This window comes from Dendrobates tinctorius, unplaced genomic scaffold (genome assembly GCF_039654945.1).
Source record: "Dendrobates tinctorius isolate UK_male_01 unplaced genomic scaffold, ASM3965494v1 ptg000140l, whole genome shotgun sequence".
In the NCBI taxonomy this organism is placed as follows: Eukaryota; Metazoa; Chordata; class Amphibia; order Anura; family Dendrobatidae; genus Dendrobates; species Dendrobates tinctorius.
The window spans coordinates 9,472,987-9,497,782 of NW_027361808.1; the positions used below are offsets into that span (position 1 = coordinate 9,472,987).

Genomic DNA, 24,796 nt, shown 5'->3' on the forward strand with positions numbered 1-24,796 from the left:
GCACACACTCTGATTCCGTGCTCTGTCTTATACTCAGTTGTGCCTCCTGGCACATGCTCTGATCCTGTACTCAGTCTCTTACTCTGTTGTGCCTCATGGCACACCTACCAATCCTGCGCTCTGTCTTATGCTCAGTTGTGCTCTCTGGCACACACCCTGCTCCTGTACTCTGTTACACCTCCTGGCACACCTGCTGCCTGACTCAGTGCTCTGACGTGCTCCTTGCACGCATCCTGCTTCACTCACACCCGGACGAACGAAGTCTCTGTATACCACGTGTTCCCGTGTCCACGCTTTACACGTTCCTGCAGACACACTCACCCACTCATGTCTCCTGTGAGCCGGCTGCCTGGTGCCAGCAGTCGTGGTGCCTCACCCCCTGGGGCTTGCCCCTGACACTCCCTGTATAGGGGGTGGTCTTCACTAGGTCAGCTCGCCCTGGGAGGGTTGGTGTCACGACCCAGAGGGTCCACTCCAGGAGTCGTCACACTAATCAAGGGCTAATATTTCTTACTGAGAGATACTGCCTGCTCCTATCAAACTAAAGCCCCCGTCTCACATAGCGAGATCGCTGAAGCGTCACCGATTTTGTGACGCAACAGCGATCTCGCCAGCGATCTTGTTTTGTGTGACACGCAGCAGCGACCGGCCCACCCCTGCTGGATATCGCTGATCGTGCTCGAATGTCCTGGGCCATTTTGTCATTGTTAGCGTCCCGCTGGCCAGCATGCATCGCTGTGTTTGACGCCGACGAGCGACCTCGTTGGCGACGCAGAACTCAGAGACGCAGGTGGGAATCGTCAGAATCGCTGCTGTGTGACAAGGTACCAATGACCGCCGAGGTTGTTATATAGATCGCCGGATCGTTGCTGCATCGCTGAAGAGATCTGCCTGTTTGGCAGCGTACTAACGACCATTTAGCGACGCACTAGCGATCCTTACCAGGTCGTATCATTGTCGGGATCGCTGGTGCGTCGCTAAGTGAAACGGGACCCTAAGTCTCGATACACCAGTCTCTCCCCACAGGGTTACATTATTAAATGGTTATTCCGATTTTCATAAATGGTCATTGTTGGGTAGTGCTGTAAATACAATTTGATTTTTTTCAATTTACTGATTCTTATAAATTTCAGCTGTTCTTGAGATATGAAACTTTTCTTTTCAGCTGCTTACCTTTTTGACTGACCATTGTTGCTAGACAGCAGAATATGATCACTGCAAGACAGCATGAGTGGTCGGTCTCCAAGGCAACGAGCTGTACACAAGAAAAATGTGTTAATATCTCAGGAACGACTGCAAATTTTAATAAGCAGTAAATTGCAAAAGTGCTTGACAATCCAATAACACCAATCTAAGGAGACTTTTAGATATTCTGAACATGAATGAGTTTTGTAGCACTGGGCCTTGTATCACATATATTTCTCCTGTACAGGTTGCTGCACTGAGTCCAGCTGATATATGTTATGAAGAGACTTTGTCTACACTCAGATATGCTGAAAGGTATTTCTTAGTTTTGATACAGGGTCTGAAAATATGATCATCCCTTTACAATATATCAAAGTTAATGTTATTTACTTCCATTAGGGCAAAGAAAATTAAGAATAGAGCTGTTATTAATGCAAGTCCCACAGAGCGCCTTCTTAAGGAGCTGAAAGCAGAAAACAATAAATTATTATCCCGACTGGCAGGACTGGGGAGCTCAGGGAAGAATGTGGAGCAAGAAACAAGTAAGATGCAAATCTGTGACATCAGTTCTCTGTCAAGTGTGGTTTCTGTAATGCAGTTTAGCCTTTTAATGTAATGTTTTCTGAATGATAAGACCTCTGGAAACCTGATGTAATTATTGTGCTTTTGTGCTGTTTGTGAATCCAAGAAGAACTTCGTCGATTGTTTGCTGAAAATGAACTTCGGATTCAAGCCATGCAATCTGCGTGGGAGAATCAGCTACAAGAGGCCAGAAAAGAATGGGAGCAACAGTTTGCTGCAATAACACAGGTGATACATCATGAAAGAACTCATTTACTGCTACAAATTGGGCTGGAACAAGAGCAGGTGACAACAGCAATAACTCTCACTCTGCCCTATTGTTTGTTAACAGATGCCTCGTTTTAGTTTGGGTGTTTCATATGCACAAGTAAACTTTGATAAAACATGCACAGTGAAAAGTGACTAGGTAAATCAGGCTGACAGATGTTGGTTGAAAGCTATCTATCTGAGAACCATGCTGAAATACTACTATCATGCATACTACCGGACAATACACTGATTTCAACAAGTGCTGATACTTTCTTCTCTCTGTAGTGCCATGGCATGGAAATTCTTATATTCTACTTGGTTTTTAGTCAATAGTTCAGGATTAGTGATGATCGAACATGCTTGAATAACGTGTTATCCGTGCATGCTCGGGTGTTAGCCGAGTATATTGGTCATGCTCGTATATTATGTTCGAGTCTCTGCGGCTGCATGATCCTCGGCTGTTAGACAGCCTCACCACGGGCGGACATTGACTATTTATTAGGCAACCCCCACATGTGATGTGGCTGTCTAACATCAAAACATTCAGCTTCAGAGACTTATACATGTTATCCAAGCACTCCCTAGACACTCGGATAACACCCGAGCGTGCTAGGATAACACGTTATCCAGACACGTTCGCTCATCACTATTGATGATCCTGGCCATATGACACCTTGTAGTCAACTTCTGGGTGTTCAGTCATTGCAACAATTGCCATCGGTATCAAAATATTTGTGAATTTAGCTCAAGTATATTTGTTTCTAGGAGAGGCGCATGATGCAGTCATTTCCTTATCTTCTAAATATTAACGAAGACCCACAACTATCTGGAGTTCTCAAGCTCTTTATACAAGAAGGTATAGTAGGTCTATCAATGTAGGATACATTTCATGTCCCTTATTGTCTCAGTAATCTATATTTGCATGAAGCGTGGTGGATATTGCAGAAATTTCATTGACTGAAAATGTGCAACCAAAGATGTGAATGTCGTAGTGTTTTTTAGCTTCTGTACCTCCCTATCAGATTTATAGATAAGTTGCAGACATTTCTGCAACAAATCTGCTGTATGTGAATTTAACACCTGCTTAACCAAATTTATTTATTTATTGTTTTTTGCTGTAATCCATCAAAAATTAAAAATTAGTCAGCTTTACGAAAGGTCTTCACCTATAAAAATTCCTATTTTTATTTTGGAATGTTTCTATTTCTTTTGGGTATACTGCTCAATTGCAACTGCCAAGAAACAAATCATGTAAAAACTTATTTGCAGTCAAGTCACAGTCCATCAGTTCTCAATATTATGCAAACATACATTCAGATAACTCTATCAAGAATTAGGACCTGACGAAGAAAGTAAGACTGGCGGTACAGATTACACCATACACCGAAAACTTTTTGGTGTCTGTTACCATGGAGAGGCAGAGATTTGCACAGGAGCTGTATAAACTAAACAGTAGGCAATTTTTTTTCTCAAACTTATTGTTCAACTACTTCATTTTTCACATTAGATGCATTGAGATATTAAAAACATTGGTTGCAAAGGCTTTAAAGAACATTGAGGTTACTATACAGTAGAAGAGCAATACATGGATGCTGTAATGGCTGCCATTTGTATATCATCTATTGTGGGTAACACTACAATAGACTCAGATTAGACTATATTTGTGTAAGGTTTATCAATACATTAAAGGAGTTTTTTAAGATTTTATACATTTTGCCTGACATAACATAATGGCCCAATAAAATCCAGTGGCCCCTCCTTGTCCTGAATCTGCTCACGTCACATGCCATACATCATTCACAATACCAGGCAGTAGCCAGTGACAGCTAAAGCCATTGATTGGCTGCTGTAGTCATGTGAATTATATACAATATACCAAGAGCAAAAAAACTGCACCAAAAATCACTCCGGCTGCCACCAAACTTGCTTTATAGAACAGGGTAACATCCCCGGTCTAATGGGATCTTGGGTGCTCACCAGAAAAACATTCAATTGACAAATGTCCTGAGAAAAAAGAGAAGAGATACCAAAAAAGAGCAACCCCAACTTAAGGTCTAAAAAAGAATGTACAAATACAGCGTGATTATATAAATAAAATTACCTTTATTAAACAGAAGTGGTAAATGGTACCACTATGGCAAAAAATGTGCTCGTACTTGGAATATAAAACCAATAATATCGAAAATGATTACCGTATATACTCGTGTATAAGCCAAGATTTTCAGCCCATTTTTTGGGGCTAAAAGTCCCACTCTCGGCTTATACACGAGTCATATACCTGGGGGTCGGCGAGGGAAGGGGAGCGGAGGTGTCAGAGATCATACTTGCCTCCTCTGGAGCGGTCTCTGCAGCCCCCCTGCTTCTCCACGGTCTCCCTTCCTGCCTTCAGCGGTCACATTGTACCGCTCATTAAACTCATGAATATGCACATATTCATGAGTGTAATGAGCGGTACCACATGACCGCTGAAGGCAGGAAGGGAGACCGTGGAGAAGCGAGGCTGCCGCTGCAGAGACCACGCCAGGGGAGGTAAGTATAGCGATATTCACCTGTCTGGGGTGTCCATCGCTGCTCACCGCTGTCTGCTGCATCCTCTGTCTGTGACGGTTCAGGCAGCAGTGGGCGTGGTGACGTGGTTAGTGCACGCTGCGCCCTCTGCTGCCTGAACGTCACTGACAGATGACATGGCAAACAGCGGTGAGCAGCGATGGCCCCCAGACAGGTGAGGTCCTGAGCAGGAAAGGTGAGTATGGCAATTTTTTTTTTTTTGCAGCAGCTTATGGGGGCATAATATATGGAGCATTTTATGGGGGCAGCATATGGGGGCATATCCTATGGAGCAGCATATGGGGGCATAATCTATGGAGCAGCATATGGGGGCATATTCTATGGAGCAGCATATGGGGGCATATTCTATGGAGCAGAATATGGGGGCATATTCTATGGAGCAGAATATGGGGGCATATCCTATGGAGCAGCATATGGGGGCATATCCTATGGGGCAGCATATGGGGCATAATCTACGGAGCATTTTATGGGGAATAATCTATAGAGTATCTTATGGGGCATAATCTATGGAGCATTTTATGGGGGAATAATCTATGGAGCATCTTATTGGGGCATAATCTATGGAGCAGCATATGGGGGCATAATCTATGGAGCAGCATATGGGGGCATAGTCTATGGAGCAGCATATGGGGGCATATCCTATGGAGCAGCATATGGGGGCATATTCTATGGGGCAGCATATGGGGGCATATCCTATGGAGCAGAATATGGGGGCGTATCCTATGGAGCAGCATATGGGGGCATATCCTATGGGGCAGCATATGGGGCATAATCTATGGAGCATTTTATGGGGGAATAATCTATAGAGTATCTTATGGGCATAATCTATGGAGCATCTTATGGGGTCATAACCTTTATCGAGCATTATATGGGGCATATTATTCTATGGAGCATCTCATGGGGCCATTATTAACCTTTGTGCAGCATTACATGGGGTGTATTTTGTATGGAGCATCTTATGGGGCCCATCATGAACTGTATGGAGCATTATATGGGGCTCCTGATTCAATATGGATATTCAGAAACATTTACCCTACTGATGTCTCAATTAATTTTACTTTTATTGGTATCTATTTTTATCTTTGAAATTTACCAGTAGCTGCTGCATTTTCCACCCTAAGCTTATATGCGAGTCAATAAGTTTTTCCAGTTTTTTGTGGCAAAATTAGGGGGGTCGGCTTATACACGGGTCGGCTTATACACGAGTATATACGGTATATGAAATATATAATAATAAAAGGAGTAAAAAGACAGCGGACCAAAATATATAGTAGTAAAATTACATAGGAACAAATATATATATATATATCTCAAAAGTAAACAGGTATCTAATGTCAAAAGATACACATATATATGTTCCCTAAATATGCATAACCCCCATTATATGGTCAAAGGACACTTCACATTTAAAACATTTTAAAAAGGGATACAAAAGCACTAAAAAATAAGTAATATACAAGGGTATGTAAAACGCTTGTGCCAAAAGTGTATATAATAATAATATTAATAATAATACTTTGTGTAGGAGTGTAACACATATTGGTGTAATGCATAATGGTGTAAGCACAGAAAAATGTGTGAAAGAATTAAAAGTTTAAAGTGCAATGAAAAAAGTAAAATAAGGGGGAAGGGAGGAAGGGTAGTATGTATATCCTTAAATGCAATATACGGTAGTATAGTATAGCCCAAGAGCAATAAGGGGGTATGTACCTTTAAGGCCCGCCATTCCAAGTACAGCACACACACAGTATCGGATTTGAATCCTTCATCAGATAAACATTCAGTTGTCAAATGTCCTGAGGAAAAAAGAGAAAGAGAAGAGGTAGCGCTCACCATCCCTTTAAGAAGTTCTTTATTGTATGTCCTTAAAACATGACAGTGGGAGAATGGAGTGGACGCTTGATGGACAACTGCCATTTTGCGCCTCCTGCACTTCAATGGATCCTGTGCTTAGGGGAAGTGAGGGGATCTTGCTTAAAATGTGGAACAACCCACCTGATGATGTCAGTGTGACAAAGAATACACGTGCTCCCACCCACACCTACCCGGACCGCAAACACAATAAACAATTTTTTTAGAAAATAATACCTCTGTTAAAAACAAATATTCAGCAGACATTATAAAAGCACTGCCATGTCGAACTGATCACTGAAATCAGTAGGACCCTGCGTCCATGTGTGCAGGATCCACCTGGCCTCTCTTTCAAGTAAAAGCTTTTGGAGATTCTCTCACTGAGCTGACAACTTAACTCTTTCTAGTCCGGCAAAGCGCAATACCTCAGAATTACCTGTATGCATCTGATGGATATGCTGAATGAGTCTCCTCGAACGTTTACCTGTTAAAATAGACCTGAAATGCTCCCGGATGAACAGCAGTCGGATCGTTTTCCCGATATAGTAAAAGCCACAGAGAAGAAAAACAATATACACTACATAGCAAGATCTGGTAAGAAATGAAATCTTGTACCCGGTGAGTTATGTCACCTATCTGTAATGTTTTATGGGTGAGATGGCACCTTTTAATAGATCTATTTGGGAGAAAGTGCTTGCGTTATCCAATGCATCATTCAAAAGTGAAATTTACATCAGTTTTTGGGGTTCAAAATTAGCCTTTTTAGATGTGGAGATTGAGATTTTTAAAGGTTGTTTGAGAGCAGAAGTGCATAGAAAACCCTCCTCCTCTAACTCCCTATTACACCACAATAGTGCTCATCATGCACATAAAAAGCCCTCCCTTTCAGTCAATTTTTAAGGTTGAGGAGAATTAATACTAATCATAGTCGCTTTTCAAAACAGGCGGGAGATATGAAAAATAGGTTTATTCAAAGGGTGTCAGGATAACCCGACTTTTGTCTTAGTTCCAGTTAGGACCTTGCAGCTCTCTGGCTCCCCCCTTACCCTCAGGTCAGTCAGGAAACTGCACCTAGGATAAGTAGTCACCGGAAAGGCTGCCTGGTCATGTACTGGCTATCCGGCACTCTGCAGTGAGGGCAGTATGCGTATCACAAGTCCCAGGTCGGGATTATACACCTAAACATCTGATCCGTCACTGCCAGGGTTCCCCAATAACACCAGGATGCTACGCTGCCATCAGTTTCTCGTTTAATACCAAATCCTATATCAGGTCAGGAACCAACACAAGATAGCGGGATTTTGTGCGGAGTACGTGTCGGTTCAATCATAGAGCAAAAAGAATGAAACTAGTAAATTTTATAAGTTTACTCCAGAAAATATCGGCAGTTTTTACAAAAATACAAAAGATATTACAAAAGGAGACACAATACAATATGTACACAGTTAAAAATAAAAGGGATTAAAATATGAAGCTTACTCTATCTCAGTCACAGGAATGACATGTCAATAAAGGAGAGGAGAACTGTCCTAAAGCAATGGATCAGCAGCACAGCCTGTTGTCTAGCAGACTCTCCGGCATCTGACACCTCCCCAAATGTGCTTTTCAGTTTTATGCTTTGCCCACAAACCTAGGGACTCCTCCCTTGCTGACCTCACCAGTGGGCTGTGTTCAAGTACATACGCCCCTTTTGGAAAATTATTAAAAACTCATATCTTCCATATCTTTGGCTAGAAAGCTAACAGGGCGATGATATGCGCATTATAATTTCCCCTGCAAAGTTACCATTCTTTTGAGACCAAATATGGCATGTCTGCGTGTTACTGGGGGCAGAAACTCATTTCCCAGGTTTCTGAAGGCACTAAAGGCCTCAAAATGTTGCCATGCGTTGGCCCAATTACCCTGGTCTTAGAAATCTACTGTCCCTGTCCATAGGATTATCATGTGTTATGAAATTCGACCTGGAATATTAAGCCTGATAGACAAAGGAATTCTGGAGGGACAGTTTACTCCTTGCTAGAGCTGGCAGATCATGGTCTCACATTACACAGAGATCATTTACCTGAAGGGAGGGGTGAGTGGACATTCCAAAGGAGAGAGAGGGGTGGAGCAGCATTTCACACAGGGAAAAAGAAAGGAGGGTTGCAGCCATGTGGCTGCATGTGTTACAATACACAAACCAAAAGGGGGTGGGGCAGCATGAAGCTCTGTATGGGTACCTAGGACAATAGGAAATAATTCATATTTCCCTGACAAAGGGGCTATCCGGAATCACTTTTGAATGATGCCTTGGACAGAGTAAGCACTTTCAATTAAATAAATCTATTAAGATGAAATCATAAACACAGAAACAACAAGGGGAAAAGATTTATATTCAGCTTCAAATTTGGGCCAATGGATAGGCAAATCCGGTCAGCTATAAATAAAAACTGGCATATTTTAGAAAAGGATGGCGACATTTGAGAGGTGGCAGCATTTAAACTCCTTCAAGTAGAAGGAGCATTAATTTTAAAGATGCATTGATGCATAATTGATTAAAAACAGAATCTGACAATTGGCTGAGTAGTCTGAAACCAAATGGTAATTTTAAATGTGGTCATTGCAATTTCTGTCGGTTCCATCTCACCCATAAAACATTACAGATAGGTGACATTACTCACTGAGTCCAAGATTTCTTTTCTTTCCAGAACTTGCTATGTGGTGTATATTGTTTTTTGTCTCTGTGACTTTTACTATATTGGGAAAACTTTCCAAAATTGTTTGTGTTTGCTGTCCGGACAGGTGTGGGTAAGAGGACTTGTATTCTTGTCACACTGATATCATCAGGTGGGTAGTTCCACGTTTTAAGCAAGATCCCCGTCACTTTTCTCTAAGCACAGAACCTGTTGAAGTGCAGGAGACGCGAAACGGCAGTCGTCCATCAAGTGTCCACTCCATTCTCTCGCTGTCATGTTTTAAGGACATACCATAAAGGACTTTTTAAAGGGATGGTGAGTGCTACCTTTTTCTTTTTCTCTCAAGTGAATCATACACAGCACGTGACCAGCTGTAAGATCTGCAGGAACCACCAGAGCTGGAACAAAAGACAATTTAACATGCAAGTGAGGTAAGACTTATTATAGAGCTGAACATTAGACATCATAACATATTGATGGTCACAGTATAAGATTTTTCTGTTTCAGGAACATCTGATGTTGGCCAGGCAGCTTCTAATGAAGTAACTTTGAGAGGTCTAGGGTATGTGATGGAAACTCCATGTTTACGAAGTTTATTGAGTACATTTTTTACCTTTACATATTTTCAGGCAATATTATGTTTTTCACAGAATTTTACCAAAACATGCTACTTTTGTCAACATTGAAAAGAAGGTGCTGGTAAAGCCATATGGCAAGGCTAAAGTAGTTATAAATGGGGTGGCCATTTTTATGAACACTAAACTAAAACACCTGGTAAGTGTTATCTGTGACCCTGTGTCTGAGTCTGTTTTTCTGTACCTAAAATACCATGAGGGCTAAGCAGTAACATTTCTCCTAGTGGAAAGGATAAGGAGACATATAGGCCATGTAGTGCTCCTCTGGAAATTTAAATATGCAAATAGACTCTTCAGAGAGAAATAGGACAGGAACACTAGTGCCACCTTGCATATTTAAATTACCGAAGGATCCATTGCATAGCTTCTAGTTCTCTTTACACTTACTTGGCTCTCTCCAGAAGGAGAAACATTACATCTTAGAAACATTGTTAGATGCTTCTGCCATGATCTGCTTAGTTCATGGGATTAGGTAATTCAGAGGTTAATCTGGACGGCCTCACTCTGAGATTCTGGGAGGCTTTTTATAGTCTCATTGTGGGCTCAGTCCTCGTCGCTTATACTCAGACCCTTGGCCGAGTGTGTGTGACCCTGGTGTGCTTTGTGACTGTGATACTTTATTCTTGTTTGGTTTTGATCCGGTTCTGTCCCTGTTACTAGTTTTGCCTGTCCCTCCTGTACTGCACTGCCCTCTCCGTGTATGACTCATTGCCTTTGACCTGACTATTCTCTGCCTGTCCCTCTTATACTGTGCAGCTATCTCCCTGTATGATTCATTGCTTACGTTCTGACTACTCTCTGCTTGACCCTCTGGTACCGCGTCACCCTATCCGTGTATGACCCCCCGTTTGTCTGACATGAGTTTCCCTCGCCACTACTACAGAATCCCTGTAGTATAATCCTCTGTCATCTCCAGCAGTGGGACGCTAAGCCCCGCTCACTGTGGTCACATGATCGTAGGTCCTTGTACCCCTTGCTAACTTCAGCGTCTCCAGGTCCTGTTTGCCTGAGCTGCCTGGCCGTATCTGACCCCGGGCCGCTCTGCAGTGTGGGTGAGTCCCTGCTCAGCGGTGACTGCACGCCGGCGCTAACAGGACCGTGACAGCTTCTCACCCAAGCAAATCAGACTTCCTGCTTTCCAGTGATGAAGGGAAACACCCTGAAACACATGTCTGCAAAAGGAATGTATAGTTTGGCTTTCTTTCCTAAGTCATGTGGCAAGGCTTGTTGATATTGACGTTTAGGATGCTACATCCAATATATCGCACTAGAGTTCTAGTTCCTTCATCTATTAAGAGGCTATTTGCACATTTAAATTCCTGGATTAGCATTGCATGTCCTATAAGTCTCCTTACATCAGCTTTACAATCTCCACAACGAGAATCATTCCCTCTTAGATCACCAGTTAGAGGCGTCACACCTAGCCAAATGAGATCTTTTGCTTTGCACTGAAGAGGGGCAAACACCCTGAAACACATGTCTGCAAATGGAATGTATAGTTTGGCTTCTTATCCTAAGTCATGTGGCAAGGCTCGTTAAAGGGTGGAAATTGACTTTTAGGATTGCTTCATCTAAAAGATGGTGCTAGAGTTCAAGTCCTCTTTCTCAATGAAGACACTATTTGCATATTTAAAACATAATGAGGAAGTTTGGTATTCTAAACACAGGGTTGCAATAGAACATGCAAACCATGCTCCAGAGGTGTTTGTGGGGAGGAAGAAACAGAACCTTTCTTGTAATCCCTTTAACCCTATCGGAATGAATTCCATTAGTAGCTCCTGCATAATATATTAGTAATAGAGCATATTTTGGATGGGTGTGTGGACTCTTAGTAAAATTTGCTCTTGTGGCTCCAATAAACTCCAATTACTTAAAATACAATATTATTAGGCCTTTATCATACTAACAAACATCAGCACATTTGAAATCACCAAATAACTTTTCAATTTAACTCTTTCCATCTAATTCTCTGTAGTATAGTCAATATTAAAGGAAGTTGTAAATGAAGTTAAAGAAATAATTTCCTCCATGTGCTTAGGATCGTATAATCCTTGGGTCAAATAGCGCATATCTGTTTATTGGATTTCTGGATGAACGGGGGGAATGTGAAGACATCAGCAAGTTTGATTATGACTTCTTCCAGTCTGAACTGGCAGCAGCTGAAGGCTTTAGTGTGGATAAACTTGGTACGTAATCGTGCTTAGTAATTCTGGAAACTTCATTGCCTTCTGACTTGCGCATTACTTTTTGGGTATTGTCAAGTAAATGTGCAAATAAATGGGAACTGGTGTTCAAAATGGACATTTGGATGATTTCCAGCATTCCAGACAAATCTTTCTGAGAATATTTGAAGTAAACATTATTGAAAGCAATCTAATAAATCCAATATCTTTCCATGCAGGTGCTGTGCACAATAAAGATGGCAAACTAGACCCTAGTGTGCTAGCAGTTTTTCATGACTATATCAAATTAATGCCCCTGGTTGCTGAAGCTAATCAGATGAGCGAAGAACTTATGAAGGTAAAAAAAACATGGATCAAAATGTTTTTATTTGTGATATTAATTTTGTTTTACTGAAAAATAGGCAGTTGGTGAGTATGATTCATTGTTTCTGTCTAATTATTATTCATTTGTTTTATTCTAAGTAGGATCTGACGTTTGAGCTAAAAGTGAAAAATTTAGCATTGACTGATTCAAGAGGATATGATCTTCAAAAAGAAATAATGGTGAAAGTGATCAAAACAGGTACTCAACAGGTAAGGTTTGCCAAAGTGGAAATCAACTACCAGTTTGGGCTTTCGTGACCATGACCCATTTGTCAGTTTTGACATGTGTCACTTTATTTGGTAATAACTCTGTAATACTTCTACATTTGCACCAGTGGTTCTAGGATTGTTAGTCGTAAATGTAGATCAATGTTTTGTGGGTTTTTTTTTTGAAAATATCTGAAATTTGCTAAAAATTTCGATTAATTAGCAATTTTCTAATGTTTAATGCTTATACCCTTAAACCACATGGTCATACTGAACAAAATAGTTACCTACATCAGCATCATTTTTTAAATTTTGTCTTATTTTGTTAGCATGTTATAAAGGTTTCAATTTAGCATCAATTTTCAATTTTTTATCCAAGCAAATTTTACAAATCCTGCTTTTCTACAGACCTATTCCGTTTTGAAGTTACATAGAGGGGTATCTATGTTGAAAATATCCCAAATGTAATACTATTTTAAAAACTGCACCCCTGAAACTATTCAAAATTGCTGTCAGGAAAATGAGTTAATTTACAAGGTGCCTCACAAAAATTAATGCAAAGTGCAATAAAAAAATGAAAAATTACATTTTTTCCACTAAAATATTGCTTTAGCTCACTAATTTTTTGGAGCTAAAATTTGTCTTATCTAGACACAAATTGTTAAGTGGATTCTTCTTGCTACAGTAATGCAATACATATGAACCCTAACTGTGGTTAATGCACTCTGTGGAGCCAAGAAGAAATGGGGTGCATTTGGATTTAATGGACAGATGATTGACTTGAGTGGAGACTGTTTATTTTTACAATGAGTTGAACGTTTGGTTTGTAACATTTTGGGGTACATAACAATATTTGATTGTTTGAATCCAATCCTGGTTACACATTTAGCCTGTGCTCTACAATCCTGTGCTCTACACGGAGAACTTATATCTGGGTATCTGTGTAGGGCCTCAAAAATGAGATTTAGGTAAAACTTCAATTAAGCCATTCACTATAATGAGAAGCTCTGGAGAGAGACTGAAGTGTTCACAAATTAGGGCAATACTGTCTGGTAAGGGATAGGTATAATCGATGATAGCACTTACCTAAGGGTGTTGTGTGTAGGCATAAAACCTAAAAAGACACAGAAGGCCGTTGCTGCTCCGTGACTGGAGAAAAAGGATTTTCCAGAAGGATAATGGCAAAAATGGAAGTTGAAACGTTTAGGTGGGCTGCGGTGCAGGAATGAAGAGCCTTGAGATTCCAAAACGGTTTTTATTAATGCAAACGTGTTTCTGCTCTGGACCTGTCTCAAGGTATAAAAAACAGTCACTGTAATGAGGCACTTTGGACTCCATCCCCATTTGTTTAGGCAGTCACAACACTATGGTTGCCCAAACGTTTGTGTACTAAAAAGATGGGACACTGTCATATCAAACGCAGATTGGAGTCAACAGTAGCTCCATGTCCCTAATTATAAAAAAAAAAAAGTTTGGGCTGTGTTTTCCTTTTTTTTTTAGTATTTAGCTGATTAAAAAAAACAATGCAAGTGTAAGGTCGGCTTCACATTTGCGTTCGGCAGAGCTTCGGAGGGCTGCATAGTTCCTCTGTGAAGCTCCGCCCACTGCCACACCTCCTCCGGTCAGGTCCACCTACATCTGCATGTGGCCTGCGTACCTATCTTTAACATTGGGTATGCGGATGCGTCCGCTTGCGTTGTTTTGACGCTGCGGCAACCCGAGTTGAACGCAACATGTTGCAATTTGTGGCGGTCGCCGCATCGTCAAAACGACGCATGCGGATACTTCCGCTCGGCCTGTGTACCCAATGTTAAAGATAGGTATGCAGGCCACATGCAGACATACAGTTGTGGCCAAAAGTATTGACACCCCTGCAATTTTGTCAGATAATACTCAGTTTCTTCCTGAAAATTATTGCAAACACAAATTATTTGGTATTATCTTCATTTAATTTGTCTGAAATGAAAAAACACAAAAAGAATTGTCCTAAAGCCAAATTGGATATAATTCCACACCAAACATAAAAAAGAGGGTGGACAAAAGTATTGGCACTGTTCGAAAAATCATGTGATGCTTCTCTAATTTGTGTAATTAACAGCACCTGTAACTTACCTGTGGCACCTAACAGGTGTTGGCAATAACTAAATCACACTTGCAGCCAGTTGACATGGATTAAAGTTGACTCAACCTCTGTCCTGTGTCCTTGTGTGTACCACACTGAGCATGGAGAAAAGAAAGAAGATAAAAGAACTGTCTGAGGACTTGAGAAACCAAATTGTGAGGAAGCATGAGCAATCTCAAGGCTACAAGTCCATCTCCAAAGACCTGAATGTTCCTGTGTCTACCGTGCGCAGTGTCATCAAGAAGTTTAAAGCCCATGGCACTGTGGCTAACCTCCCTAGATTTGGACGGAAAAGAAAAATTGGCAAGAAATTTCAACGCAAGATTGTGCGGATGTTGGATAAAGAACCTCGACTAACATCCAAACAAGTTCAAGCTGTCCTGCAGTCCGAGGGTACAACAGTGTCAACCCGTACTATACGTCGGCGTCTGAATGAAAAGGGACTGTATGGTAGGAGACCCAGGAAGACCCCACTTCTTACCCCGAGACATAAAAAAGCCAGGCTGGAGTTTGCCAAAACTTACCTGAAAAGCCTAAAACGTTTTGGAAGAATGTTCTCTGGTCAGATGAGACAAAAGTAGAGCTTTTTGGGCAAAGGCATCAATATAGAGTTTACAGTCGAAAAAAAGAGGCATTCAAAGAAAAAAACACGGTCCCTACAGTCAAACATGGTGGAGGTTCCCTGATGTTTTGGGGTTGCTTTGCTGCCTCTGGCACTGGACTGCTTGACCGTGTGCATGGCCTTATGAAGTCTGAAGACTACCAACAAATTTTGCAGCATAATGTAGAGCCCAGTGTGAGAAAGCTGGGTCTCCCTCAGAGGTCATGGGTCTTCCAGCAGGACAATGACCCAAAACACACTTCAAAAAGCACTAGAAAATGGTTTGAGAGAAAGCACTGGAGACTTCTAAGGTGGCCAGCAATGAGTCCAGACCTGAATCCCATAGAACACCTGTGGAGAGATCTAAAAATGGCAGTTTGGAGAAGGCACCCTTCAAATATCAGGGACCTGGAGCAGTTTGCCAAAGAAGAATGGTCTAAAATTCCAGCAGAGCATTGTAAGAAACTCATTGATGGTTACGGGAAGCAGTTGGTCGCAGTTATTTTGGCTAAAGGTTGTGCAACCAAGTATTAGGATGAGGGTGCCAATACTTTTGTCTGGCCCATTTTTGGAGTTTTGTGTGAAATGATCAATGTTTTGCTTTTTGCTTCATTCTCTTTTGTGTTTTTTCATTTAAGACAAATTAAATGAAGGTAATAATAATAAAGAATTTGTGATTGCAATCATTTTCAGGAAGAAACTGATTATTAGCTGACAAAATTGCAGGGGTGTCAATACTTTTGGCCACAACTGTAGGCGGAGCTGACCGGAGGAGGTGTGGCAGTGGGCAGAGCTTCAAGGTGGAACTACGCAGGCCTCCGCAGCTCTGCCAAACGCTAGTGTGAAACTAGCCTAAGCTCAGCGTAATGCAGAGGATAAATGTGAATCAAGCCTTATGAGATTTAGTAGATAGAATAAAAAAATAAACCGTGGTAGAAGAATTTGTTGTAATTTTTCTATTGCACTATAACTGATAAGACGGCTCTAGGTTACGTTCCGAAGATGAGCTTTCAGTGAGTCTTTCCTGTTACAGATTTTCTGCAGCATTTATGCCACTATTAAGTAAATTACCGTATATTCTTGTGTATAAGCCAACCCATGTTTAAGCCCACCCCCCTAATTTTGCCACAAAAAACTGGGAAAACTTATTGACTCGCGTATAAGCCTAGGGTGGAAAATGCAGCAGCTACTGGTAAATTTCAAAAATAAAAATAGATACCAATAAAAGTAAAATTAATTGAGACATCAGTAGGTTAAATGCTTTTGAATATCCATATTGAATCAGGAGCCCCATATAATGCTCCATACAGTTCATGATGGCCCCATAAGATGCTCCATACAAAATACACCCCATATAATGCACCATAAAGGTTAATAATGGCCCCATAAGATGCTCCATAGAATAATATGCCCCATATGCTGCTCCATAAAGGTTATGGCCCCATAAGATGCTCCATAGAATATGCTGCCCCATAAGATGCTCCATAGGATATGCCCCCATAAGATGCTCCATACATTATGCCCCCATAAGCTGCTCCATACATTATGCCCCCATAAGATGCTCCATAGAATAGGCCCCCATAAGATGCTCCATAGAATAGGCCCCCATAAGATGCTCCATAGAATACCCCCATAAGATGCGCCATAGAATATGCTCCTGTTATGAATGGGTCACCGAGGAGGATAGCAGGCCCAGGCTAAGCCACAGAAAACCAGAGAGGTTGGTAACTAAGCGGATGCAGACACCTGATCCTGTCCACACAACTAGCAGTAGCCGTGGAGCATACCTACGATGATCCTAGATGCCTCGGCACAGCCAGAGAGCTAACTAAGCCTAAAGCAAGAAAGGGGAAATCTAAACTGCCCCGGAGCAGACCCCAAAGGAATAGATAGCCCCCAAACATATATTGTCGGTGAGACAAGATGAAAACACAAACGCAGGCAGAAAAATAGACTGAGCAAATGATGGGGTCCACACTGACTAGACAGGACAGGAAAGGAAAGACACTGTCTGCAATCACGCAAAAAACCCTGCAAAAAGTCCAACACGTCTGATGCACAAAAACACTGAAGTCGCACGACTTCGTCCCCACTAATCAGCACTCTGGTATATTCTGAAAGCAAAGCAAAAAGAGATCAATGTAAAAGGGGACAAAACAAACTGGCACATGCAGTAACATATGGGCGGTGATTCAGCACAGCCCCAGCTGGAGCTAGCTGACCCGCACAAAGCAAAGATAACCAAAACCAGATCAAATGCAAACAAAATAGCAAATTAACCACTTAGCTGAACATGCAGGGAAAGAGCAGGAGACATGAGACCTCGGGAGGCACATGAAAAAAATCACCAGCAGGGATAGAGGGAGTCAACTGTCTTAAATCCCAATCAGAAACCCCAGATCTCCAATCGTCTTCCTCATTATCAGGTCGCAAGCCTCTGTCAATCAGATCAGCTTCACTACCTCCAGTAACCACCAGAGGGTGCCCAGAAAGAGAACTCTCAATCTGACCAGCTCCACTATCTTCAGTAATCACCAGAGGGAAGCCAGAGAGAGAATTCACAACAGTACCCCCCGCTTGAGGAGGGGTCACCGAGCCCTCATCCACGCCACCAGGCCTGTCAGGATGGGCCCGGTGAAAAGCATGAACCAATCTTTCAGCATGAATGTCAGAAGCAGAGACCCAAGAATTATCCTTCTGGCCATAACCCGCCCATTTGACCAGGTACTGGAGTCTCCGTCTAGCCAAACGAGAATCCGATATTTTCTCTACCTCATACTCCAAATTACCTTTAACCAATATAGGGTCAGGAGGCGCCGCCATGGGAACTACTGGCTCTACAAACCTCTTCAACAAGGATTTATGGAACACGTTATGAATCTTAAAAGTAACTGGAAGAGCCAAACGGAAAGAAACGGGATTAAGGATTTCCAAAATATTATAAGGTCCAATGAATCTTGGCTTTAATTTTGGAGACACAACCTTCATAGGAATATTCTTTGAAGACAACTAAACCATATCACGCACTTTAAACCGGGGACCAATGGTCCTATGCTGGTTGGAAAACCGTTGGGCTTTTTCCTGAGAGTGGGACAACTTATCCACCACTTGGTCCCAAATCTGCTGCATTCTCTCTACCACAGAATCCACACTTGGGCAGGCCAAAGATTCCACCTGCCCTGAAGAAAATCGAGGATGAAACCCAAAGTTACAAAAATAGGGCAACATCAAAGTGGCAGAACTAGCCCTATTGTTTAGCGCAAATTCGGCCAAGGGCAAAAATGAGACCCAGTCATCCTGATTAGCAGATATGAAACATCTCAAATAGGATTCCAAAGTCTGGTTTGTTCTCTCAGTCTGCCCAATGGTCTGAGGATGAAATGCAGAGGAGAAAGATAACTGAATTCCCAGTTTGGAACACTCCAAAATCTGGAAACAACTCCTCTGTCCGACACAATGTTCTCAGGAATCCCGTGCAACCGAACCACCTGCTGAAAAAACAAGAGCACCAACTCAGAAGAAGATGGCAACTAGTGTTGAGCATTCCGATACCGCAAGTATCGGGTATCGGCCGATACTTGCTGTATCGGAATTCCGATACCGACTTCCGATATTTTTTCAATATCGGAATTCGGCATCGGAATCGGAAGTTCAGTTGATTGACGGCCTGACGTCATCATGATGCGCGGTGTGTGCGCATCATGATGCGCCGTCATTTCGGGCCTTCCGGGGGTCTCTGCCGGCCTGCCGGGGGGGCTGTGCCGGCCTGCCGGGGGGCTGTGTGGACTGCCCGGGGTCTGTACCGGCCTGCCGGGGGGCTGTGCCGGCCTGCCGGTGGTCTGTGCACCCTGTGGGGGTCTGTACCGGCCTGCCGGGGGGCTGTGCCGGCCTGCCGGGGGGCTGTGCTGATGTCCGGGGGTCTGTGCAAGCATCGTCCGATGGGACTACAAGTCCCATCGGGCGATGCCTGCTACCATGACAGTGATTGACACATTAGCCAATGATGGGACAGTAGTAGTCCCATCATCCGGCTAATGTGTTAAATGTAAAAAAAAAAAAAAAAAAAAAATTACATGCTACATACATACAACATGCATACTACATACATGCTACATTCATACTACATACATGCTACATTCATACTACATAAATACTACATGCAACATACATACTACATATATACTACATGCATGCTACATACATACTGCATGCTACATACATACCACATATATACTACATACATACTACATGCATGCTACATGCTACATACATAACACATATATACTACATGCATGCTACATACATACTACATGCATGCTACATACATACTGCATGCTACATGCATGCTACATACATACTACATACATACTACATATATACTACATGCATGCTACATACATACTACATGCTACATACATACTACATATATACTACATGCATGCTACATACATACTACATGCTACATACATACTACATATATACTACATGCATGCTACATACTACATGCTACATACATACTACATATATACTACATGCATGCTACATACTACATGCTACATACATACTACATATATACTACATGCATGCTACATACATACTACATGCATGCTACATACATACTACATGCTACATACATACCACATATATACTACATACATACAATACATTCATACAATACATACATAGACATACAGTACATATAACATAGAGTAACATACTTACCAATACTTGTCACATTGTTCCCCGAAGCCATTGTCTTTTCCGGGATAAATATTAACATAACAAACCACAAAAATACTCACCCACGATCCGAAGCAGTCCACGAGTGTGTCCCACGACGATCTTGGGTAGAGAACTGCAGCATCAGATGATGCTGCCGTTCTCTACGGGCTGCAGGAATCCAATGACGGAAGGTAGGTATCCTTCCGCACTGTATTCCTCCGCCACTTAAAAAAAAAAGTCCCTAGTCTCACTTTATGCCATTGCTGTGTGGGAATTTCCCACACAGCAATGGCATAAAGTGAGACTAGGGACTTTTTTTTTTTTAAGTGGCGGAGGAATACAGTGCGGAAGGATACCTACCTTCCGTCATTGGATTCCTGCAGCCCGTAGAGAACGGCAGCATCATCTGATGCTGCAGTTCTCTACCCAAGATCGTCGTGGGACACACTCGTGGACTGCTTCGGATCGTGGGTGAGTATTTTTGTGGTTTGTTATGTTAATATTTATCCCGGAAAAGACAATGGCTTCGGGGAACAATGTGACAAGTATTGGTAAGTATGTTACTCTATGTTATATGTACTGTATGTCTATGTATGTATTGTATGAATGTATTGTATGTATGTAGTATATATGTGGTATGTATGTAGCATGTAGTATGTATGTAGCATGCATGTAGTATGTATGTAGCATGCATGTAGTATATATGTAGTATGTATGTAGCATGTAGTATGTAGCATGCATGTAGTATATATGTAGTATGTATGTAGCATGTAGTATGTAGCATGCATGTAGTATATATGTAGTATGTATGTAGCATGTAGTATGTATGTAGCATGCATGTAGTATATATGTAGTATGTATGTAGTATGTATGTAGCATGCAGTATGTATGTAGCATGCATGTAGTATATATGTAGTATGTAGTATGTATGTAGCATGCATGTAGTATATATGTGTTATGTATGTAGCATGTAGCATGCATGTAGTATGTATGTAGTATATATGTGGTATGTATGTAGCATGCAGTATGTATGTAGCATGCATGTAGTATATATGTAGTATGTATGTTGCATGTAGTATTTATGTAGTATGAATGTAGCATGTATGTAGTATGTAGTATGAATGTAGCATGTATGTAGTATGCATGTTGTATGTATGTAGCATGTAATTTTTTTTTTTTATTTTTTTTTTTTACATTTAACACATTAGCCGGATGATGGGACTACTACTGTCCCATCATTGGCTAATGTGTCAATCACTGTCATGGTAGCAGGCATCGCCCGATGGGACTTGTAGTCCCATCGGACGATGCCTGCACAGACCCCCGGAGCCTGCACAGACCACCGGCAGGCCGGCACAGCCCCCCGGCAGGCCGGCACAGCCCCCCGGCAGGCCGGCACAGCCCCCCGGAGCCTGCACAGCCCCCCGGCAGGCCGGCACAGCCCCCCGGCAGGCCGGCACAGCCCCCCGGAGCCTGCACAGACCACCGGCAGGCCGGCACAGACCACCGGAGCCTGCACAGACCCCCTGGCAGGCCGGCACAGCCCCCCGAAAGGCCCGTACAGACCCCAGAGAGGCTGTACAAGGGCAGGAAAGGGTTTTTCTTATTCCGATACCGGAAGTCCCATAGACTTGAATGGGACTTCCGGTATCGGAATCGGCGATACCGATACTTTTTTTAAAGATCGGCCGATACCATCCGATACGATACTTTGAAGTATCGGACGGTATCGCTCAACTCTAATGGCAACTTTGGGAGTGGTACAAGATGGACCATCTTAGAAAATCTATCACAGATCACCTAGATAACAGTCATTCTCTGAGAGACAGGAAGATCTGAAATAAAATCCATTGAGATATGAGTCAATGGCTTCCTGGGCACCGGCATGGGCATCAACAACCCACTAGAACGAGAACAGGGCTTGGACCGAGAATAAGTCCCACAGGACTGCACAAAATTCCTGACATCATGAGATAAGGCAGGCCACCAAAAAGACCGACTCACCAAATCTCTGGTACCAAAAATACCTGTATGACCAGCCAACGCGGAGCAATGAATTTCAGACATTATTCTTTTCCTCCACTTTTCAGGGACATACAATTTTCCCATAGGACAACGTTCAGGTTTGTCCTCCTGAAATTCCTCCAGGGCATGTCTCAAATGGGGCAGATGGTGGAAAGAACTACACCTTCATTTAGAATGGTAGTAGGCTCGGTCACATCAAGAAAATCCACAAAGAAACTCCTAGAAAGAGCATCCGCCTTAACATTCTTAGTGCCCGGAAGAAAAGAGACCACAAAATTAAAACGCGTGAAAAACAAGGCCCACCTAGCCTGTCTAGGATTCAAGCGTTTGGCTGATTCAAGATAAATCATATTCTTGTGGTCGGTGAGGACCACAACTTGATGTTTAGCTCCCTACAAACAATGTCTCCTCTCTTCAAATGCCCATTTCATGGCCAACAATTCCCGATTCCCCAAGTCATAGTTACATTTAGATGGGGAGAATTTTTGAGAAAGGCACAGGGATTCATCTTAGAAGTCACCGAATCTCATTGAGACAAAACTGCTCCTGCACCAATCTCAGACGCATCTACCTCCACCTGAAATGGGAGTGAGGCATCAGGTTGCCGTAGAACCGGAGCAGAAGTGAATTTCCGCTTAAGCTCTTGAAATGCCGAAACTGCCTCTGGAGACCAATTCACCACATCAGTGCCCTTTTTGGTCAAGTCAGTCAGTGGTTTAACAATACCAGAAAAATTACTTATAAATTTACGGTAGAAATTAGCAAAACCCAAAAACTTCTGGAGAGCCTTCAAAGAAGTGGGCTGAACCCAATCATAAATGGCCTGAATCTTGGCCGGATCCATTTCAATAGCCGACGGGGACAAAATGAATCCCAAAAATGAAATCCTCTGTACACCAAAGAGGCACTTCAATCCCTTAACATACAGAGAATTTTCCCGCAAAATCCAGAACACAGTCCGGACATGTTCCACATGAGAATCCCAATCACTGGAAAAAATCAAAATATCATTCAGATAAATGATCAAAAACTTGTTCACAATGTCCCGGAATATATCGTTCATAAAAGACTGGAAGACAGAAGGGGCATTAGTGAGCCCAAAAGGCATCACCAGGTTCTCAAAATGTCCATCCGGAGTATTAAACGCCGTCTTCCATTCATCCCCATGCTTGATGCGAATAAGATTATACCCCCCCTGAGGTCCAGATTGTTAAACCAACAGGCACTTTTAACTCTGGAAAATAAATCAGAAATCAGGGGTAACGGGTACAGATATTTAACAGTGATTTTGTTAAGGGAACGATAGTCAATACATGTTCTTAATGAACCATCTTTCTTGGCCACAAAAACAAACAGTACCTAAAGGTGAAGAGGATGGTCTAATATGACCCTTCTCCAATGACTCCTAGATATAAGATCGCATAGCATCATGTTCGGGTACCGATAAGTTGAAAAGCCGACCCTTGGGAAATTTACACCCGGACATTAACTCAATTGCACAGTCATAACTCCTATGAGGAGGCAAAGACACAGACTTACTCTCACTGAATACATCAAAAAATCAGCCAAATAGTTAGGAATATCATGAGACTGGGGAGAGGTGGAGAAAGCAGGAGTGTCACTAAGAAGACTTTGACAACCCCAACTCACCACAGACACAGATTTCCAATCTAAAAAAGGATTATGAGTTTGCAACCAAGGGAAACCCAGAACAATAGTATCATGCAAATTGTGCAACACCAAAAATTTACAATTTTCTTGGTGGTCCGGGGCGACCCGCATTATCACCTGGGTCCAAAACTGGGATTTATTCTCTGCCAAGGGAGTAGCATCAATACCCTTTAAAGGGATAGGAGTCCGCAGGGGTATCATGGGAAAACCACAACGTTTAGCAAAGTCCAAATCCATCAGATTCAAAGCTGCTCCTGAATCAACAAAAGCCTTAGCGGAAAATGTAGACAAGGAGCAGATCAGGGTAATCGCCAAAAGGAACTTATGCTGTACACTGCCACCGCAAATATGTGAGCAAAATGCTTTTCTCGTTTAGGGCAAACAGCAGGCGTCCCCGCAGAAAAAACACAACTTATTACGCCTTCTAAACTCCTGTGCCCTAGACAAAACCCTATCACATTGCATGGATTCAGAAGTTCGTTCGAAAGGCGGCAACGCCTCTCATGTAGTTTTACTTTCATGTAAACGACGATCAATTTGAATGGCCAATGACATAGAGTTGTCAAGACCAGAGGGAACAGGAAATCCCACCATAACATCTTTTACGGTTTCTGCTGAACCCTTCCAAAAGAGAGCTGCTAGGGCATCGTCATTCCATTTAGTAAGGACAGCCCACTTTCGGAATTTTTGACAATATAACTCTGCAGAACCCTGACCCTGGTTCAATGCCAATAAAGTTTTCTCAGCATGATCAATAGCATTAGGTTCATCATACAACAACCCCAAGGCTTGAAAAAAACGCATCCACATTAGCCAGAATTGGATCTCCGGGTTTCAAAGAAAAGGCCCAATCCTGGGGATCGCCACGTAGCAGAGAGATGACAATTTTAACCTGCAGCACAGAGCTCCCCGATGAGTTAGGTTTCAAAGCAAAAAATAATTTACAATTATTCTTAAAATTCAAAAATTTAGACCGATCCCCAGAAAACACATCAGGAGTAAGGATTTTTGGTTCAACAGCAGATGATTGAGCGAGATAGGCAGAAATTCCCCGCACTTCAGCAGCGAGCTGCTCAACACGATCAGACACTTGCTTAGTCTCCACTTAAACAAAAAATATCCTCCTACAGCCCAAGAAAAAAAAGAGGAACAAATAT

At 42.2% G+C, this 24,796-nt stretch overlaps 1 protein-coding gene across 1 annotated transcript in view; it reads left to right on the forward strand.

Moving 5' to 3' along the window:
- Nucleotides 1–24,796, forward strand: part of LOC141049002 (kinesin-like protein KIF28) — a 327,138-nt gene that overhangs the window by 185,120 nt on the left and 117,222 nt on the right. The window contains exons 8-16 of the mRNA XM_073545091.1: nucleotides 1,433–1,500; nucleotides 1,585–1,727; nucleotides 1,874–1,995; nucleotides 2,782–2,872; nucleotides 9,618–9,672; nucleotides 9,761–9,884; nucleotides 11,784–11,931; nucleotides 12,147–12,265; nucleotides 12,394–12,501. Of these exons, the coding sequence (XP_073401192.1) occupies nucleotides 1,433–1,500; nucleotides 1,585–1,727; nucleotides 1,874–1,995; nucleotides 2,782–2,872; nucleotides 9,618–9,672; nucleotides 9,761–9,884; nucleotides 11,784–11,931; nucleotides 12,147–12,265; nucleotides 12,394–12,501 (978 nt within the window). The remainder of the gene's footprint in view (nucleotides 1–1,432; nucleotides 1,501–1,584; nucleotides 1,728–1,873; nucleotides 1,996–2,781; nucleotides 2,873–9,617; nucleotides 9,673–9,760; nucleotides 9,885–11,783; nucleotides 11,932–12,146; nucleotides 12,266–12,393; nucleotides 12,502–24,796) is intronic.